The sequence below is a fragment of the Haliotis asinina genome, chromosome 11 (assembly GCF_037392515.1).
Source record: "Haliotis asinina isolate JCU_RB_2024 chromosome 11, JCU_Hal_asi_v2, whole genome shotgun sequence".
In the NCBI taxonomy this organism is placed as follows: Eukaryota; Metazoa; Mollusca; class Gastropoda; order Lepetellida; family Haliotidae; genus Haliotis; species Haliotis asinina.
The window spans coordinates 54,161,336-54,180,368 of NC_090290.1; the positions used below are offsets into that span (position 1 = coordinate 54,161,336).

The 19,033-nt window shown below is 38.2% G+C and overlaps 2 protein-coding genes across 2 annotated transcripts in view; one reads left to right on the forward strand and one right to left on the reverse strand.

Moving 5' to 3' along the window:
* Window positions 1-19,033, forward strand: part of LOC137255252 (large ribosomal subunit protein eL27) — a 271,307-nt gene that overhangs the window by 190,732 nt on the left and 61,542 nt on the right. The gene's annotated exons all lie outside the window — the stretch shown is intronic.
* Window positions 16,757-19,033, reverse strand: part of LOC137255251 (ceramide synthase 5-like) — a 45,545-nt gene continuing 43,268 nt past the window's right edge. The window contains exon 10 of the mRNA XM_067792688.1: window positions 16,757-18,886. Coding sequence (XP_067648789.1) covers window positions 18,680-18,886 — 207 coding nt within the window. The 3' untranslated portion in view covers window positions 16,757-18,679. The remainder of the gene's footprint in view (window positions 18,887-19,033) is intronic.

Genomic DNA, 19,033 nt, shown 5'->3' on the forward strand with positions numbered 1-19,033 from the left:
TGTTTTGGTGGTGAAAGTTACCGCCAAGCTTCACTCGAATCTCCCCCTGAGTCGGCAATTCTATAACAAAAATTCATCTGACAGGAAGAACACAGTTACTCTCTAATTTGACCCACATACCAGTAGGGTTATCAATGAAAAAAGTCAATCCGGTTGTGGAAGACAAGCCGTTTGTCATTTGTTGCATACGCGACAAAATGCAATAACTACGTTCAGGGGTCATATATGATTCTTGTAGAGAATCCTGCCCATGTATGCGTTTTTATAACGCCCAAGTACCTACATATATAAACTTAGTTGTGGGGTAGCCTAGTGGTTAAAGCGGTCACTTGGTTCGATACCCCACATGAGTATGTAGTAAGTGAAGCTCATTCTGGTGTCCTCAGCCGTAATATTGCTGTAATGCTAAAAGCGGCGTAAAACTAAACTCACTCACTCGATCACACTCACATATCTAAAGAAGCGACAAATGACCCGTGCTAGGTGACGAATTAGATTTTGCACCATAGCATCCAACAGACAGACCCGCGCGAACAAACAACGAGGTTAATTGTTAGATAATCAACGAATCTGACATGTTCTGTTGAATCTATGCAACAAAGTTCTGCAGTTCGTTATAATGATTTATAGAAGCACACACACGCTGATCAGCTTATACCATGTATTGTCTATTTACATGTATACTGGACAAAAATAGTGATAATAGTGATATATAATAGATATATGCACATTGTGAAATTTTGAATAATGATCTATTTACTCATTGACACACTGATGAAATATCTATCATAAAAAATACCAGCATCCCTGACTTACTATGTCCAGTATATATATATATATATATATATATATATATATATATATATATATATATATATATATATATATATATATATATATATATATATATATATATATATATATATATATGTTTTGTGGGATATTACTGGGTTGTAATGAGGTTTGCTTATCCAGGGACATTGAGCATTCCTACTGAATGAAGTTAACAGCTCCATGAATGCTTAAAACATGACATGCAAACACATGTCAAGATACACAATCTCGTACAATAGTTTACGTATCGCTGAATAGAAACGCACAGGCCTTTTCAGCGTTCATTTCAATATATTTTGAGAGCAATCGTCATTCACACCATTCTTATGGTTTAATCCCGATAATTATGCATGTCGTAGTTGTTGTGTATTGTGTCCAAATGTAAGACTTTGGTGAGTTGATACCATATTTGTGACCCATTACTTCAGCTCTACTCAGGTGCATTGTACTAGAAAAATGCCAAGACTGAATGCTATTGACCGAAATATCGCCATTGGACGTTTGGAAGCAGGGATGTCCCAGATTTGCTACAGCAATGCACACTCCATGACAGGTACCTGGTCTTCGAAGAATATCCGACCAAACTATCATAAATCAACCAAAAGTTGGAACTATACTGACACGACTACACCGACAACGACGTCCCCAGCTATTTCAGCAGGTTCACATGCAACGCGTTTGGTTCGGCGGTGAACAGTTTTTCCTCCTGCAACAGTGGAATGGGCGACAACGGTGTCCATCAACATCGACACGAACGCTTTGCGCGAAACTGTGTGGACAGACTCAGTGTGTAAGCGTCATGGTGTGGGCAGCCATGTCCTACATGGCAATCTTACAAAAAATCACTACATCGACCAAATCCTGCGACCTCTCCTCCTCCCAGTTTTTAACCGCCAAAGGCCAGGAGGGTGCTGTTCAAACACAATGCTCGCCCCAAACAGCTCGTGTAACAACGAGTTGCTGGAGAAATTTGCGAAGATTTCCCCAAGCAGAAATCCACAGTTTGTGCAATCCCTTCTAAGAGGTGTCAAGCAGTGACGGCTGCAAGGGGTGGTGTCATCAGGTACTAACCTGGACACCTCATTGTGTCCACTCGTGCAGTGGGTGAACGGAATTAATGCTGACAATGACAACACTAAATATCTTCATCCGTGTATCGAATTTCCTTCATCTATGTTCATGCGTAATAGACTTATCGTCACATAAAGACGTTTAATACATATCTTATTTCTGACCAGCGAGTTCCTTTTTGACATTAGTCACGATACATGTCAAGGCTCACAATCTCATACGGTATTATCATGCAGTATTGGATATAGAACACTCGGTACACTATAATTCATGATCATGATCGTCACTAAAGAGCGCAGTGTTAATCCGTATTGAAATACAGTATCATAAACAGTTATGCAGAATATCTGAGAGATACATCAAAGGATTGAGTGAGTGAATGAGCATTATTCCAGCAATATCATGGCGGGGGACACCAGAAATGGGCTTCACGCGTGTGGTGAATCAAACCCGGGTTTCCGGTATGGTAAGCGAACGCTTTAACCACTAAGCTACCCCACCGCCCCGAAACATGAAAGGATGCCGCGTAATACATGCATGAAGGCAATGCCAATGGTAACATATGGGGTACAATGGATTAAGGCAACACAGAAAGGAAATGGTAACGATTTATCAAAGTAGAAGAGAGTAAAGTTGAACAAAATTAACGAATGTTTATTCGACAGACATAGAAAGGTTTGTGACAGTCGTCCGTGTTATATATCCACTCCATCTATGACACAGAGCATCTACTGATTATACTGGCGATGAAGGTGGTGAACTTAGGATTATATCATTTGGTTTCACCGAATCATCGCCGATAAACGTGTCTAACGGATGCCCATTTGCGAGGATGCCACGAATGTATGTGTGACATGCGCTTGATTTGTCCAACGTGGACGATGTACATACAATACAGATGAAAGCTCCTTGGCTCTGTTACTGCTATCGGTCCCGGTTATGTCACAGTATCAATGTCATTTTCCAAAGACACCATAAAGTATTTGTAAATCTTTATCATTTTCTACGTGTTATCAACACATACTGAATAGGAAAAGAAACGCAAGTTTCGAAAAAGTGAAATCTCACAAAACGTAAGGGTTCATGTTTGCGTCTTTTATTCAAAACCTTGACCCCCCAAAAAAGCAACAAACAACACAAAAAAAACAACAAAAAAACAACAAAACAAACAAAACAGAGTGGTGTTTCTTTCGCTGTTCAGTGTATCTTACGCGAGAAAACAGAACAACCAACTCGCATCTAGGAACAAGACTGTTCTTCGGGAAAGCCGCCAAGGTCGAGTAATCAGTAACGCGCGATCAATGATTACTTCTTAATCCCGCATTCCACGAGGGGGAGTATTATTTTGTTAATATGATGTATAATTTGGTCGCGAGATGACACGTATCAAAGCAGAAGGGGCGGGGAGACTGCCCTGTCCAACGAAAACCGTTTATGGTCCAGTTTCAAAGTAAAGTCCCATCAGCAATACGAGAGCCATATTTCGTGCTGATCGTGCCTTTCAGCTTTCGGATCATAACAATTAAGGCATCTGTAATTTTCAATGTTATCTCATCCCCAATAAACTTATACATACACGTCAAACAGACCTACAGGTCGAGGTATGACCCATCCTCGATATCTTCACGCTGTACGTTCCACTATACGCCCTCCATGATGGAAATGTATCGGAACGTACAGCCTGGAGTTATCGAGGATGGGTATGATCATGAAAGATCGCGTCGAGTCCTCATCAAAGTGATCTCCAACACTTTTAGACTTAAAATATCTCTATATCTAACGGGGAAATATTACAATAAATTGCCTATTGGCTGACGTTTTCGTCAAAAGTTTTCGGTATATTTGTAAGCAAGACGTATGAGAACAGGGCTGGTTTTCTATGTCAGTCTGAATTCATGATAAATTAGGTCGTAAATTCATCAAAAAAAACCTATTTCCTGTTCTGAAGTTGCGCCTATCTCCAACATCTGACATTTCTACATATGCCGACATATTTCCACTTTTCTTCTCGTCTTTGGGGCGTTTAAGTCAGCATAGTGGGTTAGAGCGTTCACTCGATACGCAGAAGTCAGCGAGAATGACCACCCGATCCCGTTAGTCGCCTCTTACGACAAACACAGTCGCCTTTTATGGCAAGTATGGGTTGCTGAAGGCCTATTCTACACCGGGATCTTGCTAATTGCAGAGTAAAACATACCTCACTCACTCACTCACTCACTTCTCGTCTTTCAACGAACCCGGTTGAGCGCCGCCTCTGTCGGTACTGCATAATCTTGCACACTTTCTCATGACTCCTAGTTAACATGAAAACTGGAATGCCTGCATAGAGTGTACATAAGGCTGAACATCGCAAAAAAAATGTTCCGATAACAAATCTAGAAAGATGAGATAATTATGTATGAGCAATATCCTAAAAATGTCTAAAAAGATCAACACATCCAAGAAAAATCTGTTCCCCATTTACCGGGTTATTAAGGACAGGTAGGTACGTACTACCGGTATGAAGAGACACGCATTCCTGTTTTGGTTGAATGTTGGTCAGAACTATTGGCACTTTTACAGAAATCGCCATGAACCGTGGAACATGGATACACACCCAGATCTTGTTTAATTCCCTCACTGCCTGGCACTAGTCAGGGTAACATTAAGTACCGTATGTGAACCTGTCTTGGTACCCAGGATGGAACCCCCAAGATTCCTTGTTTTATTCCCTTAATGCCTGGCACTAGGCAGGGTAACAACAAGCATTATCACTAAGGTGACATAATCCCCCTCTCCAAATGATGAAATCAAACTTAAAAAGTAATGAAAGTGAAGGTCGTAGTTTCAGACCAGTCAACCTGTCTAAACAGGCAAATATTTTCAATACACACTTTTACCTTGACATGAATGCCATGGTGTATAAAATATGCTATAATAGTAATAAAGATGCTATAACAGTAATACAGAAAGTACTTATCAAAAAGCATCCAAGAGGAATCTGGAAAGTCTGTGAAGATACACCAAGGGACCGTTCTTGAGATATCTTGCTGACAAGCTTAACATGCAATTAAATCGGGGTGTCACGATACAAGTGTCTCGCCATACAATGCGCATCTCGATACAGAGGTCACGATACGATACTATCGCGATACGACATTTCCGACATTTTGTGCATAACAAGCAGCAGCTTAAAATGATGGTAGATGAGCATGGTTCTTGCCAGCTGGTGGATAGACAGACATATCGCCGTGGCCAAACCATAGGTTGGATTGTCGTGCGTTGTCATGTGAGTCTACAGTCCTTAGGTACAGGTCAGGATGTTTCGCCCTAAAACATCCAAACGCTTCATCACATCAGGGAACATCAAATCTCTGTCTGGTAATTTTAATGATGAAGTCAAAGCATTTAGTCAATCCACAATGTCAAAACAGCATATTTCGAAATGAGGCATTCTTCAGTGACTATTTAACTAAACTGCTATCCGTAACCTTTCTCTATTTGTAAAACATACTGTTGTCTTGAGAAATGATAGGCTATCCAAGTAATTTCAAAATTGTCTTTGTATTGTGTATTTTAGGCATGCATATCTATGTACGTACGTACGTACGTACGTACGTATGTATGTATGTAACTCCTTGTAACTCCTTATGGGTCGGAAGCCTTGAATACAATAAACAATACCAGAGACCTCAACCAAATACTCGATCGACATGCTCCACGTGTCACTAGACGTATTCAAGATCGCCCACCAACTCCTTGGATATCTGACGATGTTCGAAAGTTGCGACGGTGTCGCAGACGGGCTAAAGAGAAGTGGAGAAAGAGTCATCAAACAGTGCATAGAAACATTTTATACATGAAAGGCACACTACTGAAGCTGCGTTTGAAAATGCAAGGGAGGGCCATTTCTGTAACAAAATCACAGAGAGTGTGTCACCAAAGCAACGCTTCTCAGTCACTAATGAATTAATCGGGAAAAGGAAGACCTCTTTCGAATAACTTTCCGAAGTCTGATCTTCCACAGCGGTTCTGGGATTATTTGTCGGACAAATTAAGTCGGTTAGTAAGTCTCCAGCCAACCCACTAACGTTTTCAAAATATCACGGCCAGTGTTTTGGAACTTCGAACTAGTTTCGGAAAGCACAGTTCTGGATATTATTTTGCAGTCGCTTAACAAAGTTGTAGTTAAAACCAATTCCAGCCTATAAGACAAAGCAATGCATTGCTGAATTGGCTCCTGTGATAACGGCTATGGTCAGCACATCTCTCTACTGGTTTTGTTCAACATATTTCAAAGTGCTCTTCCCCAGTGCTGTGAAGCATTGCATCCGTATTGATGTTTTGGAATGGATGCCCAGTATGTATAAACGATTAAGAGAGGAGCGAGGGTGGTGTGCTCTGTTATCAGACATGATCCTTCTGGTAAGGCGTTCAAGACTCCGGATGTTTTGTTTTGTCCGATCAACTACTCCAAGGGATAGGAGAGCACTGGCACAGAAAATGTATTGGTGGCTTTTACCTTGTTTCGAGCATTTAGCTCTGAGCTCCAGGCTTTATTTAAGCAAGATATATAGTCAACCCAAAGTGTGTCTTGAATCAGGGCATTTTTGAGCTTGCCTGGAACTATTATCATCATTACCCTGATGGTAAGTTGTCTGATGTTGAAACCATAGTACATTGAAAACCTGTAAACAACTAATCAGTTTCATTTCTGTTATAGTGTCGAATATGAAGATATTCCAGTGAATGGTATTGGAAATATCTCGCTAATAAGAGTGAAAATATATAAGTCCCTCTGTGACCCTGAAATGAAGGTTAAGGTCACCAAACCTGACAGGGACCTTTCTTATACTTTGATGACTGTGAAGAACGCATGGAGTCTACATCTATACTCAGCATCAAAAGCTTAGCAGTACCCAATGAAACGGTCCAGCTGTATTTGTAAAGGTTGTACGGGACCATATCAAATATATGTTATATAATATCAATAACATGAAACAGTCTACTTAACAGAAAGAAATGAGGCTAAGAATCACTGTATCGTTTCAAACTTTACTTTGACCATTTTCGATTACAAACCTGAAACAAACAGTTTCGACATCATTACAAGATGAAAATCTGGTGCACTGCAAAGTGAGAGGGTGGGTCAGTGAAATTCACATCCATAAACAAGACGCTCAGTAGAACGGGGACTGAACCGATGAACTCGTATTTTCCGGTGACTTTGAGCAAGATCTGTTCTGTTGCGATATGATGACGTTACAAGATTTTCACGTCGCGTCATTTTCAGAGGTCTGCCACTACGTGGGCGGCATTTCACTGTTCCAGTGACTGGAGACGAAATGAAAATGTCTGGCAACCTGTCGTAAGCTCGTCCCTACTCTCAGCATGCCAATGGCTTTGAGTCTGGCATTTCCCTGTGTTGCAACTTTGTGATGTGGAGGGATTTGTTTTATCTGACAGGAAGAAGTTCTGACGTGTGCAATTGTTTTAAAAATGACTTTAAAGATTGAATTACAGTGGGACCCTTATTCCATTAAATCACGTGCAGTGTGGCTCAGGGGATATGGGTGCGTTTTGTTTAGCCCAAATTGGTGTATTTGGGCAATGTTACATGCCAGTTATTACAAGACATTACAGACTTCATAATAACATTTCTGGAGTTTACGACTGCCACCATTTGGGTGTTGCTACACTCGAGCATATATCCCTCGCTTCGCGGTAAAAGGGATAAAAGGTACTATTAGTTAACTTCTGTTGGTATGCAGTGTCATGAGAATGAGTTATTATGGGTCATCGAAGTTTAAAGACGAAAGGGATCAGTGTCAGTGACAGCGGAATTTTGCAAGGCCCGCCAAACTATGAACAGTAGCTTTTGTCTCACTCGTTAAATCCGTTCAGCCGTCTAGTGTTTGATTGGATGGTCATAGGTCGTGCAAAGGTTTGTTACACTCAGTGTAGGAGTGTAGCGAATAATACTGAGACCAAGTTCAATTAGACTGGCAGGATGGTGTAAGCTATGTAGGATATCCCAGTAATATGTAAATAAATGCAGTGAGGCATGGCTGTTGCTTGAAAAATCCAGACCCTTCAGGGGCGTACTACCATTACAAAAAAAGGCACAAAACAAAACAAAAGCAGGCTTACACAGGCTGATTCTTGCTGAAAAGGTTGGGCAGTACTATAAGAATACAAATTGTTGCAACCTACCTGGCTTACATGGATAAAATGGCTTGATACGTGCCTGGTATGTGAACGATTGTTTGCTGAGAGGTATGGGAATCCGATACTACTTTGGATACATCTGTCTGCTAACACTGACATATCAATACCGCACAAGAGGCCTCATCTACATTGAACTTTCAACAGCTGACAACAAACCTCAATCAGAGTATATGCAAGGATTGAGACCTTGTTGATTATGGACATTTGTGACCCTATCATACTGCATCAGAAATCTGCACTGTCATGCATTGTAACCTTGCTTATCTTTCATTCAATGTATGCTTGACTATTATAGGCTTGTTTGTGTTTTATCTTGATGGTTTAATGGGGACTCACAATATTTTTATCTCAGTAATTTCTAGGCCCGGGTCTTGGTGTGATGAGCAAGTGCTTTAAGCACTTGCTAGGCTACCTCACCACCCCCACAGATGAAATATAGTTAAGTGAAGTTTAGGCAACAACCAAACAAAACATATAAACCAGATTCCATAATGATTGTATTCTTTATTGATATTACAAAATCTACATAGAAGTGTACAAAGGACACACTCAGCAAGATGAGAAGCATGCGTTATCCGACGATAAAGACACAGGTTGTTACATAAGGACGACTTTACTGTGATATCTTTGTGCTGCGAGTTGGACTTCGACTCTACCATTGAACAACCAGAATTTAGCCACTGTTTTCAGTGTTTGAAATGTAGAAAATATATACTTAACATATACATATGCAGCAAAATATACTTTTCACCATCATAAAGGATATATGCCTATATACATGTGTGTATGTCCCCTGAGATGGAACCATGCTAAACACACAGACAGTGACAACAGACTTACACACAGGTAATGTCAATTTCTTTAATCCACACTATACCTTATTGATGGTCTGGATAAACAATCATCTGGATTAACAAATCTGAGATATGTCTTGACGCCCACATTCAGATAAATGGTCAAGATAACCAAACCTCTAAACAAATCTTGGATATGCAGTAAAGCAATTTTCTAAATTCTTTGAAACAGGAATCGTCCAGAGGTTAAGGCATCCAGGCCATAACATGGTCTTAAATCTAACCACCAATTAAATTGTCACCATTTAAATACATTCAAGCGATGGACTCGGCACATGTATAATGTACTAATGCTTCCTAATTAACAACTGAATGTGAGGGGTTTGTTGCTTTATTGCACTGACTTCCTTGTCTTGACCCCAAGCAATTATTTGTGTATTTTCAAGAGGAAAAACAATAACAGGAAATGACATACACTCAATTACAGTACAAACACAAAATAATATCTATACTAACATAAACTAACAATCATCATAAAGAGTTTAGAAAAAAATGAAAATAGAACATTTAGTATGACTTACATGTAAAAAAAGGTGACATAATTTATCCATCTCATTCAGTATTTTCAATATCATGTGATCACTATTGCTAAGTAAAAAATATTCATACATGCAGTTAATATATATTTGTAAGGTCAACACCAATTAACATAGAAATCTGTGTCAATATCAACAGATACCAAGTAGATGTATTGCACACACAACACAATACCACTGCCAACTAGAAGAACCAACATGTACACACACTGCAAGAAATATCAATTATGTCATTCAAACCTACCGCTGAGGTAGCAAACAGACATGTACACACGTCAGTAAATATCTTCATTCGTTTGTTATGCACCCTACTACGCATAAGTTAAGAACATATTTACACTGTAGAATGACAGCACCAGAAATAGCTTCAAGGTACCACCTTAAAGGCCACTTTCAAGTGAAACAATACAACAAATGAAAATAAACTATTTTCCACAAAAATATGGTATACATCTTGTACATTGATCAAGCTTCATCAGAACATTCCCGTGTCTTACGAAAAGATATAAACAATATAAAGTATTCATATGAAACCATTGGTTACACATCGATAGGTTTATTCCAATCATTTTATATTATATTTTTATATATTATATTCCAAAGTTATCACAGAAATTGAAGCTGAGAACAGAATAGATAGTCACAAAATGTGTTTGAATTTACTTAATTTGTTGTCATGGTGACTGAATGAGAAACTGATATCTTTGACTACTTCACACTGGAGATGAAGAGGACTTCCAGAGTAGTTTCTGACTTAGATTATCCACCAATCTTATCCACTGGAGGGAATGGTAATGCAGATGTTTGTCTCACTTGTCAACAAGGAATACATGATCACTTAAGTCTGACTACATCAAGCTAAACTATACTGAATAAAACAAAACTAAATCCTTTCGCTTGTAACAACTATTGAGAGGGATCTCTAAGTAAACAAAACTACTAAAAGTATTTGATTTTGTAGAACAGGTAACAATAAAAGGCATACTGATACATGAAACACAGATAGAATGAATATCAAGTGTCCACACAAGGAGTGCAGATACATCTGGATAAAGTCATGCCTCTAAATGTTATTCTGCAATCATAAATATTATTTGAGGATGTCAGACACATATTCCGACCCATTAAAATCATGCAATTTTTATACACCCGAAGCACTGATGATTTAAAAAGTCCCATCTGAAGCACTCCCATATGGTCCAAAATGGTCTTATACAGTGCACACTACACAAACAGAAATGACATATTTGATGACATTTCCAGCAGGGATGAATCCTAATTTACTCCCATGGTACAAGACAACTCTTGTACCTGACAACCCTTGTTATTCGGTTACCCATTGAAGACCCATGGGCTCCTTTCATGAAGCAACCTTTATTAAGTTTAACCTTAACTCCCATTCTTTAACATTGCACTGTGGTTACCTTAGTGACTTATGATCACCTTAGTGCTTTGTGAAAGGAGGCCCTGATCTCTGAACTGTTTGACTAGAACAACAAAATCTACTCAAATATGTATAAAATAATGTGATCATGCATACATTGAAGACTTATCTTGAGTATAATATATATCTATACAAAGAAGAATGTTAAGAAAGAAATGTGGACACAGGTGAGTTGTGTAACCAAGGAGTCATTGTTATTGTCATTGCACAATATATCTCAGACTAACTGTGAGAAGTGGTGGACACTAGTACCAAAGTTGTCCATCTGCAGCGTAGTTCAGATCACAACATACACCTTCACACAGAACATCTACAATGTTGCCGAAATGGCCATTGTGCTACCATGCTGAAAGACTGAAAGTTGAAGACATCATTTCAGTGTCTTGGTAGACAAGAAAGAAGTGGAACACTAGACACTGACCCAACAGCCAGTCCATTTTCCATGTATCAAATGTACGTGTTATTCTATTCTGGCATATTCAAGATCTAAGCCAACCAGCCATAATTAATCCAGTTAGTGTTATGATTAATATTATGACATTCCATGCCATTGGGGTACAATGAGCAAAGGATGCTGGGACATTTACAAAATGGAATCTCGACTAGGAAATGACACTAATCATATATAAAATCCAATTTAAACTGGACATAGGCTGGAGTATCTGCGCATGATTTAAAAGAGAATGAACAAGTGTTTTGAGAGGGATTAAGTTGGAACATTGCTCTGAAGAGTATTCAAATAACTTCTCTTGTCAGCCCTACTTGTGAGAAAGCCCTTGTTGGTACAGACTCTACATTTACTATTCAAAAGAACTCACAACCACAGACATGATTCAACAAAATATCTTAATCAAGGCAACAAATCCTGATGCTGCTAAGGGAGGGACCTCCCTACAGACAACATCAGTCCTTCACATCACTGAGACCCATTATATTTTACATCTCTTCACTAGCATGCATCTACTGACAGTAGCTCAAATTCTCAAAACAGCTGACATTGTACAAAAAACAGTTGTATAAACTTGTTTTATGATGATCACTATTTGCAAAGTGGTGAGAAACATGTAAGTTCTGACGTTGTACCTACACAAAAGCACATAGCTGGAGCACATGGGAAGCGCAAACTGGACAATCCATGGGAGTGGTCTCCCCTAGACAATGCATGGAAGTGGTCTCCCTTAGACATGTCCATTCACATCAAGAAACATAGTTCCTCCCATGCCAATAAATCCAAAGTTCTTAAACTCACACTGAAACCGACAAACCACATATACTCAAGATACTTACTTCACTATGCAATGACCTACGAGATAGAGGTCAGACAACATTTCATATCATCCCATGATAATTTCATTACACGCAAACTGTTTTAAAGATGTAAAAAACATACTTAAAATGAACCGTGTCCCTTGAAGACTTCTACAGTATTTGAATTTAAACAAAACAAAATCTCAAGTTTTGACAGGTTTTATAATCTGACCTTTGGGAAGGAGGGGTTAAACTGAATAAGATTGGCCAGTGTCTGAAAATATAATAAGAGACAACATAACAAAAGATAAAATCATCTTAAAAATTCATTCAGACAGTAGGTGATGACTTTTTTCAGGCCCAGCCTGGTTTGGGTAGTAAGGTTATAAATCTGACATCCAAAAAGTCAGAGCTATAGATTGATCTGACTGTGGATTGGTTGAACATACAAAGATGATTCACGGAAAGAAAATATTCAAGTTTCATGAAAATCCCAAAGTGATCTTCAACCTTGGCACCCTCAAAGTCTCTCAGAAAATAGTTTTCTTCGTAAAGTTTCATCCTTAAAGATCCTCAAAACAACTAAAAGTTAAGACCAAAGTTGACAATTAAAATGTACAATTTATGCCGGTCAAGCTTCAAACAACATCTATATGCCAGGCATCAATATAAGAACTACCTGCTTCATACCCTCTAGTAAGGTTGAACCTCACAGCTGAATCTAAAAACACATAAATATATAATATACATTACATGCTATCATGAACGATATATGCATACACATGTGCATGCTCGCACACATACACAAAGATAGATCTCAAACAGTGGGTAAGGATGTGTAAACTGCAAGACGTGCAGCAATGTCACAAAGCCAATATTACCAAATAAAAAAGCACAGAATAAGGATGCACAGTTTGCATAAAATGGACTCCGCATTTTTTTTCAAAATACCAATCAAATTTATAAAATATTACATCACACTCACAAACAACTATGTCTAAATTAACAATGAGATGATGTACTAGCACATGGAAGTGGAAACCAAGGCAAAAAATTAACATACATTTGGTGCCGACATACCAAGCATCATAATTGGGAGATATTTGCGATTCATACAGAGGTTTTGCAGCTGATCCTGGCATAAACTGTATACACCATACACAATAAAATGAATAATTAGAATGTAACTGTGATAAAACGCTTGTTGATTTGATGAATCTCCTTTGGCCAGTTCTGCAGATACTGGATTGTCATGTCATGTTAGCTTCGTTAGGAGTGAGTGAGTGAGTGAGTGAGTGAGTGAGTGAGAGAGAAAAAAGGGAATGGATAGGTGCATAAGTGAGTGTGTTTGCGTGGGTGGGTGTTTGGGTGAGTGAGTGATTATGGCTTAAAACTACATCAACAATCTTGAAGCTGTGTCTAAGAGTATTTTTTAATGTTATTATTTTTTTTAAAAAAAAGCCACCATACAAATATGTTATGGCTTATACAAATGATACATCAGACTCTGTAATGACACATTAACAAGATATTTGAGATCATAACATGGAAAAAGAGTCCCAGAAAGCAACTTTGGTCAAACAGTATTAGACAGTTCATGTGATAGCATGTCAGCATGATGCGGAAGGCAAACTCAGGTGGAACCAATCAGAATAAACAAAGGAGAAATTTCCTTAAAAATTCAAATCCCAATCAGCAGATTATGGCAAGACCTTGCACACCTGTAATTTCAGAACTAAACATTCCTTCAGAGATAAAAAAAAATGTTTAAACTGATTTCCAGATTTAAAAGAAATTTCTTATGTCAGAAAGGAAACAACCCAAAATAACTTCCAAGAGGTAAGAAATGTGCACAGAATCTCTATTGCAAACCATAAGAACATGAAAATACCATTGTGACAGAATATAATTCTTGCAATGACATGGATGAATATGATATCAGTATTTTCTTATATTACAAATCAAAACCACAAGAACATGAAGGACCCCTATGTAAGCCATTTACACAACAAAATAAACAGTTCAAATAAAAGGACTTCATCCCCATGCAACACATATATTGTCCTTCAAAATGATGATTTCCCAAACTAGCATATAAAATCAAACATAAACCCACAATCCTAATTCCACAGATAGGGTTACAATGTTTAACAGTATCTATCTCCTGTTAGTGACACACAATCACCCAGTTCATTATCATTGCTCTTTCTTGTCTCCTTGGCAACCAGTCTTGCCCAGAAATCCACTGGTAGACAGCATAAACACTGGGAAGTGGTCTTGCACAGAATCCCATAGGCAGACGAACACTGGATTCTGTTCCACCTTGAACCCACAGTGGGAGACAATGAGTGAGTGAGTATGGTTTTAAGCTACTTTTAGCAATATCCCAACACTATAACAGCACGGGACATCAGAAATGGGCTTCACACATTGTGCCCATATGGGGAATTGAACTAGTTAACCAACAGTCTACCCCACCGGCCCTTATAAAGGCGCTGAGGAATTATTCTGCAATGGAAACCAGAGATGTCAATTCCATTATAAAGTACCGGTACATGTATTCATGCCTGTGTGAAGTATACCTGTTTCTGTGAAGCATTCATGTCAATATGAAATGTTTCATGTCTTTGCAAATCTGTATCATCTCATTTTAACAAACAGCTCAAACATAAACCTCTATTTCCAATCTTGTTAAAAATTTACCGAGATCACTGGACATGAAATTGAGAACTCAATACACACAAAATTGATGAGTGAATGAGTATGGTTTTATGCCACTTTCAGCAACTCATGAGCAGTATGAGAATTACAATGATCTTCATACAATGTACCTATGTGGGGATCCTCTGGAGCAACAAGCAAGTACAAATACGTATGATAAAATATACTGGTTGAAACAAATAAGGGAATACACGCAAGTACAAGCGTTCCCCTGTTCATTCCCAAACTGTCACCCACAGTCCAATAAAAAGCATGCAAACGAACCTGGGCAAGAATATAGGAACACCTGTACTTTCATCTGCCATTTGTTTGTTTCCATCAGTACAAATGAACCGTAGAAAAAAGTGAATCAAATGAATAATTGCTGGGATATAAATCATATATCAACCACAGAATGACAACAAAAATAACCAAAAATAACCACCCACATCACAGTTAACCACTAACACTGCCAATATACTGACATACCCTGACCAGATACACAGCAACACATCACAACAATCTCCCATTTTTACTGAGTATTAATTATCTTCTAATCAGAAAATTAAGTCAACATACATTCTCAACCATATGACAACAACTGTTCAAAAGACTAGACATGGGACAAAAATATCAATAATGTTAAATGTGTAATAAAACTAATTATGACCAATTAAAAATCTAAGGATCAGTATCATACACATGCTATACACCTGAAAGTTAAGCACAACTTATTGTGAGCACAAACAAATGTGATTCATGGAAAAATTACTGTTGTGATTTCTCAAAACATTGTCCGAAAATATGTAAGTGGTGAGAAATATATGGTAAATCATGTCATCCACTATTGTGTTGTAAAAACACCACGGATATAGTTAGGCGAGTGACAGACATATGCTCTCTGTGCTTAACAAATAGAATGAGGATGTGTACCAGCACTGGAGGACCAGGAAGATCCATTACTGACTTGGTCTTCAGCAGTCTGTGTTTGTTGTAAGAAGTGACCAATGGGATCTGAATGTCAGGCTCACTGACTTGGTTGGTCCCAACTGTGATCGATACTATTAATCTGGGGATTGTTTGGTCGTTTATTTGCAGATCATCGTCATATAGTTGGAATATTGCCAGAATAGTACTCATGACTCACATGATAACAAGTGAACATGAGATGAAAGACATGTCCTTATAAATATTTCCAAAAGATAAATAGATGGCAAGGAAATATTCAACTGATGTAGCAGTGTTAGCTTGTTTCCAGGTCAATATACTACTCAAAGCAAGTGAAGGAACACCTTCCAATGGATGGCTGTGTTGTAATACATTTCAGCCACAGGAGTAAGTGTTCTACTACTTGTTTTGCAGCATATCCAGAGTCTTGTCAATGCATACACAGGTCATAGGGAGAAAAAGAGATATCTGTGGCCAAAAATCATCCATCATAATGCGAACTGACACAGATAACATAAGCATTCTGGTTCTGGAATCACTGAAACATTTACCAGAAAAACAATAACTGCAGAAAATAAAAAGAATTTGTTATACCGAAGCAAGCTATTTCTACTAAAATCAAACTTTATTTAATGTCCATTCATGCAATACATACACTGAACCTGAGATAAAGATGCAGGACTAGCGTGGTTTGTAATATACTGGCACTTAAGCTTGTTAGCAATTACAATGTAACAAAGTCTGACTCGTGTTCAGTTGTAGTCAAATTATTGTCAAAGTAATGTGTTGCTGTTTGTCAAGAATAATTATACCATTTGAGGTTTTTGTTCCTGTGTATCAAGAAAGTTAAAATATACTAATATGCTGTACAAGACAAAACAACAATTTGATAAAGGACACTTCCAGTTTCCTAATTTTATATTTAATCTGAAATCCACCCAAAGAAATATTTTACACCTTATCAACAGCACTTTTACCTAAATATAAACTGGAAACCTTCCTGTTCCCTAAACATGGAAAAAGGAAAACTTAAAACCTATGCAACAATCCACAACATAAATCATCAGAACTCCTTGTGAAATAAGATCAGGGATATTATTCACAACAAGTTTTACCTAGGATACATCACTAATGGAACAGATAACATGTAAGTATCATATCAGGCCTCATCCTGAACATGAGTAAATGAAAACATATCTTGTTGCAAAGGTGTTTCTATACTGGACAAAATAATTTAGGGATATTGGTATTTCTATGATTGATTTTTCACTACTGAGTCTAACAAAAGCTTATGGGAGGTCATGTCAGGTAACCTTTGAGATTGACCAATCAGAACACAGCTTACCAAATCGCGAAAGTGGACATTCGCACATACCGTCTGAACTTTTTATCTCGAAATGGTTCGTACTCAAATGATTCCGAATGCTGTATAGTGTACGCTCACTTCCGGGTAATGCTCATGGCGTATGTACAACCATGACAACAGTGAGTAATCAGTTGCTGAAAATAGAAACCCCAAAGCGTATATACTGCAGGTCAAATAATTGTGTTATACGCAGATTTTTGTTTGTGGAGAGATCTGTGTAAGTGACCTGAATACTTTGAAAGTCCCTCCGATCCATATATAGCAGCCGTTGTCTGATTTAACCAATCTATTTAACCATCTAGCGCTTGACTGGACGGTCATTGGTCGCTCAAAGGTTACCTGACGTGACCTTCTACTAGGTTTTGTTAGACTCAGTGGTGGAGTGTAATGAAATACACTGAGACTAAGTTTACTTTGGCTGGGGTCACATGGAAGGTACAGTTCAGTGTATGTGAATCTCATGATCAAGCCTCCTGATTCCTTCTCTCCATCACTGAGTGTGGCATCCTACGGAGGGTTGGCAGATATTGATGAAGACAGGCAACTACTTGCAGAAAAGGATTGAATTTTAATAAGTGAGAAAGTGAGTTCAGGTTTATGCCGCACTCAGCAATATTCCAGCTATATGGTAGCGGTCTGTAAATAATCGAGTCTGGAACAGACAATCCAGTGATTGACAGCATGAGCATTGATCTGCGTAACTGGGAACCAATGACATGTGACAACCAAGTCAGGGAGCCTGACCACCCGATTGTGTGTTATGACCACAAAAGTTGATTTTAATGAGATAACTAAACCCTAATATTAGATTTCCAAAGTAATTTGAAACATGTAAACTCAGGTAAACTCTTCAATGATTAAGTTATGCCCCTTTTAGCAATATTCCAGCAACATCATGGTGGAGAACACCAGAAATGGGCTTAACACATTGTTGTGCTGGGAATCAAACCCAGGTCTTCGGCATGGTCAGCAAACGCTTTAACCACAAGGCTACCTCCATCGCCCCACGTCAACCACGAGGAAACACAATGACCTGTCAATATGAACTTTCACTCATAACTTAACAACAAATCCACCTAGCACCTACAAATAAAAAACAATTAACAAATCCACCTAGCACCTACACAGGGAAAACCATTAATGTATGATAATTTGACTAAAATGAAACATTTTTTCATGCATTTTATGAAATCAAGACACTGGGTAAACATTTGCATATATTGGCAAATTGTCATTCACATTTTCAAATTCAATATTCTTCAGATTTTGCATAGGGTAAAATATGGTTAAATGTATAACATAAATGTATATAAGAATTAAAGGACAATAAATGGTTTAAAGCCAAGCTTGATGGCCATTGATAGTATTCGGATGAAGAATTTTGCATGAACAAATGAATGAAGCATGTCGGCTTATGTAATCATACACAAGAATAGGTGGAAACAAAGAAGTATTGACAAATAGATCTCCCCTAAAAAGCCCTCTCCAGTCTGTTCTGGTTGCTGTCAGAAATAATAATGTCTCCATTTGTTCCAACCTTTCCATTGGTTGACAAATATTTTCCTCTGTTATCATTGGTTAGATTGTTGCCATTAGCCACATGATCGGACTTGTGATTGGTGACATCATCATCGTCAGATATTTCTTCTTCGCTTGAACTTCGGCCATCTTTTTCAATCTGGAAACACAAAACAACAAAATCAGCACTTTTATCTCCCTTTATTCTCATGGCAAGCTTGACTATGAGGTTCTTGAAAGGCATTTACAAGTTGGTACTGAAGTAAAAGGCACGTAATATGGATGTCTACATTTTGTTTGTTGTATT